The sequence below is a fragment of the Saccopteryx leptura genome, chromosome 6, assembly GCF_036850995.1.
Source record: "Saccopteryx leptura isolate mSacLep1 chromosome 6, mSacLep1_pri_phased_curated, whole genome shotgun sequence".
Classification (NCBI taxonomy): Eukaryota; Metazoa; Chordata; class Mammalia; order Chiroptera; family Emballonuridae; genus Saccopteryx; species Saccopteryx leptura.
Window position 1 is genome coordinate 40,182,751 of NC_089508.1, and position 15,274 is coordinate 40,198,024.

Sequence of the window (15,274 nt, forward strand, 5' to 3'; positions counted from 1 at the left end):
TCATTTCTTTCAGAAATCACAAACTGTATTCTCATATGAATTTTTCCAGTAAAAATAGGCAGTGAAATTATTTATATATATTTAAAAATGCCTTAAACTCAAAATCCACCAAAATTTCTAGTTACAGAATTTTAAGAAATGCATTACCTATTTTTCTGACTTGCTTTCAGCAGGAGCAAAGCCCATTTGGTAAAGGCAATCAAGCATACTGAAAAGACATGTGCTTCATCAGTCCAACTTTATTCCTATGCTGAGCAAAACTTTCTTTTGAATGAGAAAAAAATTTTTTTTAACTTTGTGGAGGAACTAAACAGATTTTCAAGTGAATAAAGGAAATACAAATCAGCTCTTTAGGGCTGAGACCTGCCTTGTTCAGGAAATTATCTGATAGGTGAACAAAAATTTTTTTGGATGAGTTATATTATTACATACATTAGATTATAAAGTCTACTCAAATGTAAACTCCTTGAAGGCAAGGATCTATTTCCTCATTTCTTTATAGTCCAAGGGGCTTTGCCTAGAACAGTGTTTTTGCAGATAACTACTCAATACATTTGTGGAAAAGCTCAGTTATAAACTGGATTAATATGGTCAAATGGATGATCACTAATTCAGATTATTTGAATCAGACTCGATTTATCCTTTGATCCAAATTTCTCAATGTTATTAAGTGGCTGAAGCAGTACACTAATTGCATAGTACTCTAGAAACAAGTTAGTGCTTCATAATTAAAAAATGTTTGAAATAGTTCTAAAGCTAAGTAAGAAAAATACTTCTTGGATTTTTAAAAGTTAACGCTAATATTGAGAACTGTTCTGTTATCTGTAAAAGTATATTCCCTAAGAAAGTAGAAATCAAGAATTTACCTTGCTAAAATAAGAGATCAGTGAAATTCTTTAATGTTAGGGTAACAAGAGTTTGCTATACAAAATGTATTTCCTACTAAATTCAGCAAAGTGGGTTCATCCTATTAAAACATTTAAATTAAAGTACATTTTGAATAGTATATTATCATTACATATGGACTTTTTCCTGCCAAAGAAAATAACATACAACACATCAAAAAGTTTTGAGGCATTGCCCTGAGATGCTAATTAGCACACAAAAGGGGGTGGGAGGTCAAGAATTTAAGTGGTACAAAATGAAGTGCACAATAGAGGGCAAAAGTGCCTTTTAAAAGTGTGGTTGGTTCTCTACCACCACCATTACCCCCAGGAATGAAGAACACACAGTCTGCTGTTACAATGTATACTTCCTTCCTGTATTTTTATAATGAAAAATTATATCTAATATGGTAATGCTGACTCATGTGGAAAAGATTTAGTCTTTTTAAATCACAATACAGTTTTCTCTCACTTCCAAGCCTAATTTCAGTACCAATAATTTTAACAGAGGAATAATTAACTTCTTTTTTAAAGGCTATCAAATTTAAAAAGGCTCTATATATGCTATTATGGTTTAAAATATAGCTTTTTATCATATATTTTACTTGTGATTTAAGATTTTGCATTTCAAAATCTAATTCAAGGTTTTGAAATTTCCAGAACTAAAAACTTGAGTCTACTTAAAAAATTAAGGATCTGGCTTCTTGTAATAGAGATTTAGTTTTCAGTACCAGTCAGTATGTGTCTGGTAATCAGTCTATACATACTAAAAGTACTGCTATTCATTAAATGCACATTTAGATGCTCGCAAAGCCATAACTTAAAACAGTATCATAGTTCGCACTCTACCACAGATTTAGACATTAAACATTTATTTGTAAGTAGGGAATTGGTTCTGTAATTTCAACTGTTATGAATTTCTAAATATAAATATTGTTTTTCTTCATTCATGCTAGATTAAGATATAAATTAAATACAATTAAGTTACATTTAATCACCTCACAAATAAGAGGGATAATGAAAAGATTTTGCTGGTATGTAACTACTTAAATCTGAGACATTTCACATTACTTTTTCCACTATTCCCCTAACTTTACATTAGTTTTAAGGCTATATATACAAATATGTATATTTCCAAGTTATGGAAAAAACAAATATAACAAAACTGATTATATTACCTTTTATATACCAAGTTTTGATTTTGTATTCAAATGCTGAATTTTAATTATTTTCTAGTGGGGAACCTGCCTACTGAATGACTAAATTACATAGTGATAAATACAATACTCACCCTAAAGACAGAAATACAGAAGGGCACAGAACAGTAGTCTTTCCATGTGACATATTTTAAAACTTACTTTCACATGCTTAACCAGAGGAATTTAAGCCTAAATTAAATTAGGTTATTTTTATATCTACAGTTCTTTAAACTTTGAAAGTTATTTTTAAAGGCCAACAACTAAGTATTATCAACATGCTGTATTTCGAATCACAAATACATCTTAACTACTTGGATTCTAAAGACATTGGTCAATTAAAAATCACAGGCAAACACACACTCACAAACATACACACACACACACCTACCATAGAGTGTTGTTAGATTGTAAAGCTCTGACATTTTAATTAAACAGTAGGCAAATTTGAGCTGATACATATCTTAATGAAAAATAAGCAGCCAGAAAGAAACCCATTTAAAAAATAGATTAAGGAACAACAGAGACTTAAATCTTTTAGTTTTGCTAATGGAAGGGAAATAGTTCCATCTATGCCTTGAGTAACAGGATTTTCCAATTAAAAGAGACTAACATCTTTCCTCATGAGAAACTTCTCATTTACAGGGCATGGTGTTTTAAAAGGGAAGGTAAAGGAGGAATTACACATACATGATTAAATTTCTTGTTTGTTAAATCAAGCTTTATTGATAAAATGGAATTCAGAATATCTTACTAGGAACAGCAGCAGGCCCAGCCAATCATGATAGCAAAGATGTGGCAGTCTCCTACTGTATGTAGGAAGCTGCTGCTTATCAATAATTAAATGTGAGGACTTGTAAAGAGGTGCGAAGAATCAAGGCATTGCAGCCCCAAGACTGATATTCTTATGAATATACTGTATAACCTGCAATACTCATGGCAACAAGTAGAGAACCTAAAAGACAGTTAAATGAAGGGACCAGCTTTATCAACAATGCAAATCCCGCTGCCAAGAACATTAAGATAGTTTCCAATTAACTCCCTGGATGTTCGGCTTTACGAGATTTTTCGAATTTTTCTCCATAATCATGTGCACATTTGAGCATCTAGCTGACATGGCTGCTGCTCTCCCTGTCCCAACCCCAAGTCCACTCACAACATGACTTGAAAGGTCTATACATCTGTTGTATCACACAAGCCAAACATTTCTTGTAACTTTGATAGTGATTTAAAAGCAGTTCATAATTAAATATGAGCATTTTGTACAAGGACAATTACACTTTACAAAAAACAAAATCATACAACAAAAATTGCTGGAGTCTGATTTACAACATGAATTATGGTTTGAAATCATGTTTACATAAGTCAAATTTACAAAAAAGAAAAATCAGTTCTGGGCTAGCTGTTGTACTGCTGAAGTTCTCTGATGTAATCACTCTCACCCATGTCATATGCCCTTCTTTAAAGTCGAGGATGGATATTTAAAAGGTTCAATGAAGTTGAGCTGTGATCTCCTTTGGGTGTGAAGGTCAATTCCATGGACAGATGAGCAGTCTTACCACATATCATCAGTTGATGTAGAGTCCTTTATAAAAGGAAACAAAGCAAAACAAAACTAAGTTACAGCTTAGAGGGGCCACAATACATCACTGGCTGGATAATGCAGGAAGATAGGTTTTGTCAAGCTGACTTTCAGAATATAAATATTTTTTAAAGTATGTATGTGCATGTACGTATATGAAATATCAGTATTTAATCTTTCAAAAAAAAAACAAAACCTTGTTAACCCTTTGTTTTGTTCTGGAACAAAATACTACTTGAAATATGTCATGAGGTTGACCTAATGTATTTCTAAGCCAATAAAACTACTAAAAATTTTTATTTTTCTTCAATAAACCCAATTTATTTTATTAGAACACTATATTTATAAACATTTATTGCATAAGAGATTAAGACCTCAAGTACTATGAGTTTGGAGGCGGCTTTGTAATGTAATATATAAAATATTTCAGAGCTTTCCCAAATAATCTGAACTTACTACTCTGTACAACAATACAACACAATAGTAACAGGAAACTTAATTGAAGAATGGCATTCTACTATTTATTTATAAACAGAATTTCTATTCTGATACTTAAATAAAGTATATACTTCAGGGTTTCTGGCAAAGGTATTTCCAAGCATAAAAACTATTTAGTGGAGATGGGCATTCTGAAGTTCTGTTGCAGGTGCTTACAAACTCAGAATAATTCAAGATTCTAAGTAGAGATATTCTTCCTAACTTAAAAAAAAAAAAGCTTAGTGGAGGCAAACCTTCTGAAGGTGATTGCTGGTAGAGGCTTAAAAATCCCACGAAAATTCAAAGGGACTTTCTTCTTTTTTGAGAGAGGTGGCCACTCACCATGATTATGTCCTCAATCACTAGAACTGTGGTGCAGGCAGAGTTCAGAGCAATCAGTCAGGGTGTGTGTAAGAGAATGGGTGCAGTGAACAGTTCTGCAAAAACAGGTAGGAAGGATATGCATTTAGAGTGGCGGGGAAGGGAAAGCAGAGGGAACTGAAATGCTACTTACAGTGTCATCGTTTTTGTAAGGATTCAGTCTATTGTAAACGGCTTCAATTACATTCCGCCTAAATTTTAAAAAATGAAGAAAATTAATTCTTCTTCAGAGTACAAAATTGTTTAATAACTCACAGCCAGATGTTCATTAAAATGGCAGATGACCTTACATTTGGAAATTATTTTAGTTCTATTTCTTACTGTCAATAAGTGAGCCTCAGTTTAAGATACTTAGGGCCCACAGTTAAAGTAGAGGTAATTTTACTGTAAAATGTAACATTCCATCAACACAATTAACAGAAGACTAAAATTCATGATTAAAAAAAAAACAGCCTATATGGACTATTTCTATTTGAACTGGCTTAAGTGGTTAAGACTCAGCAATGACAATGCAGTTCTTAAAATGTAATACTAATTTATTCTGGTTAAGAGTTCAATGTTAATTTTGAAGTAGAAATAACCTCAACTTCTGTTGTAGTAATTTATATATTTTTTAGATTTAAGTTTGTAGGTTTTATAATGCTCTTTTAAAACAGATTAAAACTGAAATGTGAAACATTTTTCTGACAAGTCTAGGAATTAGTTTTTGAATCATATTTTGTTAAAAAAAAAATCTGTAATGGCATTTAAGTTATAGCTGCCCTACTTCCAAAACTGATCTGAAATAATTTTATAAACAATAACTTTATAGAAGGTCATATTGGAAGAAAAGGTTTCCAATACACAAAAGCTTCAAACAGAAAGTTTTATAATTACTATTCAGTGAAAGATTATAAAGAACATGGCTACATTTACAGACCACAGTGCAGAATCAAAGATATTACTCAATACATCTTTGTAGGTCAATTTTACGACTATCTAAGGTAAAAGTATTTTAAGTCTTAAATTATAAAACGGCTTAAAGTCTCCACTTGAGTTTATAAATACTGTAAATTCAATATGTAATAGACAAGCCCAGCCCTATGAAATAAAGTGCAAAGAGAAAAAGATAAGAAATTGAACCTTACACCAAACCCCAAGCTATCAGCAATCAACAACTAAAAACCTGGGAAAAGTCAGATGTAAAGAAATAGCCCCAATGCAGGAGAAAGATGCTCATCTCTGGAGTAAATTATCTAGAGCTTGACAAGATCAAAATATAATAATAATGACACTTAGAATTTTGTAGTGCTATATTTATTTTAGTTAAACAAATTCTTTCAATATATTATCTCATTTATGCTATAATGAGGAAATCAATATAACCAAAACTTCCACTAATATCAGTCTTCAGTTAATTAGTTAAAAACAGTACCATTCCGATACCTATTCTAAAAAAGCACTACATATCACTGATATTAAAAAAAAAAAGATTCACAAATTAAATATTCTGAAGATACAGATAATCATATCACTTTAGAAATTAGGTAACTATACATTTAACCAACAAACACCAAACATTTTCATGTACTGAAATCATAAGCATATGCAGACAGAATGTAACTTACTTGCTTGCCAATTCACCCCCTGGTGGGAGGCTGGGGATGTTCTCACTGGCTAATGTGCGCATCACATGGACTAAGTCAGGGACGCCTTCCCCCTGCTTCTTTATGATTTCTGGGAATCAGAAGTACTTTTTTTGTAAGTGTTATCCGAATTTAATTAAAAAAAACTGAAACAAAGATAACTTAGGGTTTTTAAAGATGGCATTTACTGCATCTGAGATGTTCTAAACTAGTATAAGAAAAAAATCAAGTTGACCTTTGAAAATTTATGATAAAGGATGCACAAAATGACACAGAATATTTTCCATAATTAACTGCAAAGAATAAAAATAAAAATGCAAAAACAAAATTTCATGTTAAAATCAATATATTACATAATCATAAGTACGTGTGTATAAATGAGAATATTCTTTTTAAGATGCCAACTGTATAGTTACTTTTGAGATCAACACCTCTCCTTAGACTGAAAACATGTTTCCTGAACTTTGCCCTGAAAATACACTGCACAGATTTTTAAAAAGATAAACAATTTCAAGATCTGAATAAAAAGTAACCTTTAAGTATAGGGGAATTTACTGATTACATACTAATGCAAATTATTTTTACATATAATTTATATTTGCAAAATGATAAGTAACATGCACAGGTTAGGTTATATATTCAAACACCATTTCGCAGTTCAATTTTTGTCTAAAGTATCTTTAAGCAATAAATAGATATATAATAACTTTTCCTTAGTTGATTATTTGAATAAATGTATAGAATGGAAAAAGGTCTAAATATCATGACAAAAATTTTAAAAAGAAAAAAAACTGATAAATTAAACTACATTTAAAATTATTAATTTCAAAATTTCAAAACATTCAGTTATTAAATGAATATAGTGATATGATCTGCAGTATTGTCATGCAGATGCATTTTATTATTCATACCAAAGAATACAAACAATTATGTACAAGCAACTTAACTTTCAAAATATTCACTTTAATACAAGAAGTCTTCACTTGAAGTTTTGCATATTTATTTTAAACGCAAGGTGATGCCAAAGGTATTTGTGTAAGTTTTATGTTCAAGTTTTAATTTTTTGTTTTTTAATGTTTATACTAAGATTATTTTCTTTGTCACCACTGGGGCAAGAAAATTATTCTAATTCTCAGTTTTTAAGTACTTTTGAAAATAACAATGCATATGAAGATCCTTCATCCTTTGATCAAATCTCAAAATATAAATTCATTCTTAAAGCGACATATTAAAAGACAGAAAATACTACCCATATTTCTTTAAATGGCTCAAATTATCCTTTTAGAATTAAGGCCAAATTCCACCATCTATTTTACTTTGCCTTGGAAAAAAGAAAAAGCCAGTCTTAAATCTGAACAAAAAGCAAGGATCTCAGATTTGGTTTGCCAAGTTCCTTTATTGTGTAATCTTTAACATCTAGTATTTTTATTCTACATGGTTCTAAAGCTGGAAATCTGCTGTACAAAAGTAAAGGGATTTGATGTTTACCTAAACTGCACAATTTCACAATCTATAGCTGTATTACACTTAACATACAGTCTCTGTTAAGCCAATACAATTACTGGATAGATAACTAGACATAATAGAAATAAACACTGGTGATAAGTTCAATCAATGATGGCTTTAGGTCTAAAAAACATTACCTTTAATTGTCTATATTTGATGTATCTTACATCTCCTTTGTTAAAATATAAATTAGAATATTTTAATTTTGAAGAAAATTAGAAGACAAATTCTTAAAAAATGATATAAAACTTTAAAAACTGTTAATATTGCCTATTACACATGGGATAATACATTTAAACTGTCTGACCATTAATTTTACACTAGCCTTGCTTCTTTCTACTTTTAAAAAATAAAAATAAATGAATTTCAATAAATATTCCTTTAATTGTGTTTGAACTATACATTTTAATTAGAATTGGAAAAAGTCTGAATGCTTTTTATTTTAGAACATATAAGTATAGAAGATCTGTTTCACATACTCATATATAATAAACATTCTGCTCCTCCCCACTTCCCTCCACCAAGTCTGAGGGGGTTCTAGCAGTTATCTCCAAATTAGCAAGTTTAAAGGTTGGGCAGTCTTTAGCAAAGATTTAAAAAATATGTATATACAAGTATAATCTTAAATTGGCTTAGAAGGACCTCGATCTTAGGTGGTATGGTTTAAATTATGAGCTGGATCTTTTCAAAACCAAAGAAAGTAAAGTTCTAGAAGGGTACAGATAATAGGAGAACCTCTGTCCCTTACTGCAATGTAGACAGAGAAGCCAAAAGTATTCAAAACAAATGAGGTTTAGTAGGTCACAGAATTTAAAGGCACATATTTAAAGAAAGAAAAGGTATTCTATGTCTGTTATGGAAGCTAAATGTAGTGTTTTTCACTTAAGACGTAATGACTTTTATAATGCAAACAGTTACATTCTTTCTATGTTTTTAAATAGAGTAGTGGTTTTAATTAATGTAATATTTATTCTCTAGCTGCAGTTCCATCAAATCTACCTCAGTCAAGAATATTATATTTAATTTATGAGATAATAATCTCCAACTGAATGATACAAGTGAAATACATTACAACATATCAAAAATTTGAGTAAAATGTTCAGGTGGAAATTCTTGCTCAATAATAAGCATATAAAACTAAGTAGTGTACCATAAAATTATGTATCTAAAGTAATTATTTAGAATTGCATCAAAAATTTAAGAGCACATACTAAAAAGTAGCAATTTATTTCTAACACTTGATCCCATTTCATAGTAAATAAAACTAAAGTACTTAAAATTGTTTCTTTAACACAGTAAGAAAACACGTATGCCCCAGTTTCTTTAAAGTGCCAATAAATTAAATATCAACATATCCCAATACAAATTCTTTCTATGACTTCATACTTTTCCACTAACCAGCAGTTTGAACCAAAGTGTTATGACTTGGTAGCATCCTACATATTTTATTGTATTATATATAAATAACTTACATTGAAATGATTCATTTAAAATATAAATATTCTAAGACCCTTGGTAATAATGAGGAAACAAACTCATTGAATAGTATATCCAATGAATGAAATACTAAACAGTACATACACACAGTCCTAAATATATCAGTATCAAGTGGGGGAGGACTATAAAAACATAATTGCAGCTCTACTAAATATTGTAGTACTGCAAATCAAACCAATCATAATTCTAATATCAGATCAATTATAATTGGTATCAAACAGTAAAAAGGGAGAAAACAAAATTAAAGTGCATATTGATTTTAATAATGCAGGCACAGCAGGATATAATAGTGTGTAGATCAATGCTTACATGCTATTAGGTCTTTAATGTGTAAACTCATGGTATTAGGAGCCCAAAATGCATTTTAACACTATTATAGGCATGCCACGTTTCTCAGGTTAAAGAAACTGCATGATTTACATGCTTATAGCATATATGAAGTAATTCGAATGCTTTGGGGAGATTTAATATTTATACCAAATAGTAGCTGTACTGAAGATCATTTAAATATTTTCAAATATTTAAAGGCATTACACTTGAAACTTACAAAAATCTTTGTTTCAAAGTAATCTGCAGAATTCTGACAATTATACTTGATTTTATTCAGCATTTACATTTCTGTCAGGTAGAGAGACCTAGTATGTCTTCTATTCACGTCTATGTTGTCTAGGTGAGGCAGTTTATGACTTAGGCAAGAAAGCCTAAAACAGTTTAAAATAAAAATTTTAAAGCTGTGGCACATGAAAGTTGTTAATAAACAGGCGGTGATCTTCAAGTTTTTCATTAAAAAATGAAAAACAAAACTCCTAAAGATCTTAAATTCATATACATAACTTTACAGAGAAAGATGGTAATCAAATTATAACCATCATAAATAATCTGTTTATAATTAAATAAACCACAAATCAGACTTTCCTGGCATAAAATTACTCATGCCAGTGAATTCTAAAGATTTTAAAGCATACAAACACTTGAGCCTTTTTAAACAAAAGTATCCTGAACAGAATGTACAGGACCACACTGGTTGTTAACTGTGATAAAAACAATCACAAACATCTAAACAGCTACTACAGAAATGCCCTTTCCCCCACTTTTGTACACTAAACACTAGATGTCAAAAGCATGTAAAGATCTAAAAGCTAAAATGTTAAAGTTTGACTGTGTTGAAGTTTTTCTTTAATAAAGCTACTTATTTTTTGTTAAATGATCCACCTTCTACTCTGCTTTCCAGGTACTTGTCCAACTCTGCCTCCTTCTTCACTGCTTCTGGTGATACTTTGGGTGCATTTGGAAAACAGATCAATATCACACTCATGTTGTCTCGACTTCCCTGGGAAGAAAAAAGTTTGAGAAAATATTTTGGTTTTCTTTTTGCTCTTGGAAGCCTTGAGAACCTTTACAGCCATGCCTATTATAAATATACTTGTTTCAGTGAAAATAATTGTAAATATACTTGTTTCAGTGAAAACATATATTGTTTTTAAGAAGGAAAAAAATATATATATGCGTATGTGGAAGGGGCACACCCCTCCTTATATATATAGTATAATGTACACAGTAACCAACACTCTAAAAGACAGAGAAACACTGCAGCTTACACTGCAATAATCATTTTTTAAAAGTCTATAAAACAAAAATATTTCTAAACATTGATTGGTGGCCTACTTAACTTGAATACCTAAAAACAAATACACATATACATTCAATTAATAAAACAGAAAATTCTAGTGCTAGTTCTTAAAGAGAATTTGACCTGTAATTACATGTATACTTGACATATTTATATTTAAAATAAATTATAATAAATTGTGGGGTTAATTAATTTGCATAAGTAGACATATGGAATTAGAAGTAAAACTACATATATAAAATTTATAAATCAGCTTTTGACTTCCATAATTCAAAAACATTGACAATTTTTATTTTTTCAAATTTTATTTTATTTATTTATTTTAAGAGAGGGAGAGAAAAAGGGAGAGAGATGAGAAGCATCAACTCTTAGTTGTATCACTTCAGTTGTTCACTGATTGTCTGTCATACATGCCAGGATGGGGGGTGGTGAGAAAGGAGGGATGCTGAAGCCAAGTGTCTTTGGGCTCAAACCAGCGACCATGGGATCATGTTGATGACCCCATGCTCAAGCTGGTTACCTAGCGCTCAAGCTTGATGAACCCACACTCAAGCCAGCAACCTTGGGGTTTCAAACATGGGACCTCAGCATCTCAGGTCGACATGCTATCCACTGTGTGCTACCATCAGCCAGGCAAAAAATATTGACAACTTTTATAAAGCACATTCATTTTTAAAGACACCTAGGTATTAAAAATACTATAATTAAAATACTTGAATCAATGATAGAGTCCCCATTCTCCCCTTCCTGTTAGTAATTGGAGTTAACTTTCACATTTTAAATACTTAATCTCACTATATGAGAAAATCGTCCTTTTATCGTTAGTTTAAGCAAACAATACAAAACTATCTTGGGGTAAAACTGTACAAATGTGGCAAATGATAAAGTATTGAATACTTTTAAAAATAGAATAGAATGCAGAAAAGAAAAAAGTGTTATCTGAGCCATAATTTACTAATATTTGAATCTGACAATTCTCTATAAAGAAAACAACTTTTAATTTAACTGACAAGTATTTAATTCTCAAGTAATACAGAATAAACCCCACAAGTAGATGCTACTGTTATGCATACTAACAGGGACAAAGAACATATGCATCAATGTTCAGTTCTCCCCAAATTCAGAAATTGACAGTTACACCATTAAGTTGTGACTCTTGATTTTTTTAAAGTTAGGGTTGAATGTTACATAAACTTGATTTTGTTGCATGCTATACAAAACTGGTTTCTAAGTAAGATCATATTTTTAATTAATTAAGATTTTAAGTTGGCAGTGTGCATATAATACTACAAACTTTCTATTTGTTGACTTCTATTTCTGAATGTTAAAAGGAAACCAAAATATAGCCCTCAGAAGAGCTGTACATAATCAACATCTACTTAAAACAATTGAATTAGTAAATGAGCATTAATGATAAAAGAGAACAGTGTGGTAGAAAGACACTAAACCTAAGTCAGGGCTTAGATTCTAGCCTTAGTGCTACCAGAAAAGTAAATTGTATAACTCCGCAGAAGTCATTTTAAACACCTTTCAAGGAATTGGTGGTCTTTTCTTTAAGATAGGGAGTAGCATGTATCCAGTACATACCATCTGCTAAGTGAGGCACTTCATATGTATACATTAGCTCATTAATTTAGTTCCTTGACAATCTTGGGTCAGATACTATTATCTTCATTCAACAGCTGAGAGGCTGAACAGTTTGCTCAATACTCTAAAATAGTGGTTAGCTTTGATTCCAGGTCTGTATGACTCAAGTCACAGAGCCTTCTCTGGCTTCAGCTTCCTTTGTAAAATAAAGGTGCTGAGCTGACTCATCTATATACATGATCCCACTTGATCATCACATAACACTATTAGACAGGGTATCAATATTTTTTACCTTTTTTACAATTAAGGAAACAGTTTCCAGATAAGTAGCTTTCCTGAAGTCATACAGTCTCCTATCAAGTTCTTCTGACTCCATGTCCAATACTATTTCTATTACATCACACCAATTGATCACTAAATTCTCTTTGTTGGTGCTACAGATTCATCAGACCATAGTCTCAAAGTACTAAATGTATTAAGACATCACACAGTAAAAATAAAGTATGAAAATTCTAAAATATATTTCATTTATAGATGCTGAAGCCTAACCTCTTGCCATCCTGTTTTTCAAAACATGCACTTTACCTTTGACAATCTTCAACAATATTAAAAAGCTCAAGTAGTCATGGTTACTAAAAAATTAAACATTGATTATAACTCTTACATATATGGTGCCTGGGTAATTTATTTATAAAAAGTGGTCCTATAGTTTCATAACTGGTGAAGAGTATCCTGCAATTTTGCCAAAATCTTATTTCAGAGAATTACCAGGTTCTAACATGATTAAATACTAGGGTAGTAATTAAGATGGCATAAGATCATTTCATCTTAAAAAAAAAACCAAAATTCTAGCTACCTTATACAAACAGGTGTCGACTACTTCATTGCAAACTTTCTCAAGGTCATCAGTGACTTCAAGTCTGGATCTTACAAAATCACAGAGCTCTTCATTTCCCATAACATCCCAAATACCATCACATGCAAGGATAATGAACTGATCATCTTCTTCAGATCTTTCAATATCATGGACTTCAGGCTCTGGTGAGACAAGCTGCTCTGTAGGACCTTTTCCATGAACACATTTGTAATCAAAGTCCCCAAGGGCCCTCGATACAGCCAGAGAGCCATTCACACGCTGAATCATTACTGAACCACCTGCATTCTGAATTCGTTCTTTTTCCAGCGGATTACTTGGTTTGTGATCTTGTGTGAAGAAGTGAACTTTCCTGTTCCTACAAAGTAAACCTCTTGAGTCTCCACAGTTAATGAAATAAGTATGTTGAGGAGAGATTAAGACACCCACAGCTGTTGACCCACTTCTATCTGCACCATGTTTCTTCTCTGACATAACTCTCATGTGTTCATCAATCTCCAGAAAACCTGTTCTGATTCCATTCTTTACATTTTCCACAGAAGGTGCTCCTGCAGACCCTTTGAAATCCTGGTTATTGGTGATGTGATCTAACAAATGCTCACAGCAGTATTTGGCAACCTGAGAACCAGCATGCCCATCATACACAGCAAAGAATGACCATGTTTCAAGTCCACTTGGCAAACCAATCACAGCTGTATGTGCATCCTCCATTTCAACTCGCCAGCCTTGCATGCTGCTTAGCCCATATCGCAACCCATTACCCTGCCCCTGGGCATTATGTTTTTCCATCTTTGGCTTGTCTAAAAATGCTCCCATTATGTCTTGACTCTTTAGGTCTGCAAAGGAAGAGAAATAAGGAAGTTAACAATTTTATAAACAAAATACATATCCAATAACCTTTTTGAGAGTGAAGAAGATACAAAGAAAGCTTTCAATAATAACTCACAACTCTTGTAATAAGCAAACACCCACTGTATTGTTGACTTGGAACCTGGCTATTAACAAAGATGACTTGGGGGAAGAATGATTAGAAACAACTAAGAATGGATAATAGAACTAAAGCAGCAAGATAAAAATGGCAGACCCTGACACTGTCTTCAAGGTATAACCACTTGAGGCAGAAAGAATACTTGGCAGTAGCCATTAATTTACATAAACCAGGCCGCAAATTTCAGGATGCACTGAACTTGTGACTCTTTTAGGGAATCTCAGAACTAAATTGTACATGTATACCGTATATCAAGAAAAGCCAAGTGAATTCACAGGATATACCAAAAGCCCACTAAATCAAACATTTAACATAGTGGAACATCAAACCTTCCCAAAGTTTGATCCCAAATTACTTAGTTTTATTTCTACTTGATCAACCCTCTGAAAAAGTAAAAAGTGACCTAAAGGTTCAAATGTGCACACTCTTGCCTTTATGTCAGTCCCCTTAACTGGAATACCTTGCCTCTCCTCCCTACTTATAAAAAAAGCATACCCATCCTTGAAAGTCTAGCTCAAATTCTACCTTTTGCATAGGGTTTACAGTCTTTGATACAGTAAGTTATTAAATTACCATAAGTGGTCATGTTTCAATTTTCAAGTTGCAAAGCAATCATACATATAACAAAACATATATAAATATAACAAAATTAATCTACTGTAATCCACTAGTATTCTAATCTATTGGTAATAACATGTATCATTATTATTGTACTCTATGACCATTAGGTATAAATTGTAAAGGAGATAAAAAGATCATTGGACAGCCCTGTGGATAAGCCTGAAAGCTTAGCTAACTTAATTCTTTTCTAATAATCAAAAGCTAAAACCCCTGGTCTAAAATGTGTAGGATTTAGGTTGGACTTTACTTAGGTAATAGCCGAGGAATGTAGAGACTTGGGGTCCAAGCCATCAAATGAGTCACAACTGAACACAAAGCAATGTGAAAAACGACAGAATGAGATTCAATGGAAGTGAAGGGGAAATAGGTACTAGGGGGTAGGATTGGGAAAATCTACCTAGGTAAATTAGGATACAGATATGAAAC

The 15,274-nt window shown here is 31.8% G+C and overlaps 1 protein-coding gene across 7 annotated transcripts in view; it reads right to left on the reverse strand.

The window, feature by feature from the left end:
* Window positions 1-416: 416 nt before the first annotated feature.
* The window catches only part of PPM1A (protein phosphatase, Mg2+/Mn2+ dependent 1A), a 43,447-nt gene continuing 28,589 nt past the window's right edge, over window positions 417-15,274 (reverse strand). For 6 of the 7 annotated variants that reach the window (XM_066343965.1, XM_066343964.1, XM_066343963.1 and 3 more), the window contains 6 exons: window positions 13,222-14,075; window positions 10,361-10,478; window positions 6,128-6,236; window positions 4,654-4,711; window positions 4,482-4,576; window positions 417-3,665 (listed from right to left, as the gene is read on the reverse strand). In XM_066343965.1, coding sequence (XP_066200062.1) covers window positions 4,535-4,576; window positions 4,654-4,711; window positions 6,128-6,236; window positions 10,361-10,478; window positions 13,222-14,075 — 1,181 coding nt within the window. In that variant the 3' untranslated portion in view covers window positions 417-3,665; window positions 4,482-4,534. Of the gene's footprint in view, window positions 3,666-4,481; window positions 4,577-4,653; window positions 4,712-6,127; window positions 6,237-10,360; window positions 10,479-13,221; window positions 14,076-15,274 lie in introns of those variants that run through there. The other variant, XM_066343966.1, reaches the window with a different exon arrangement.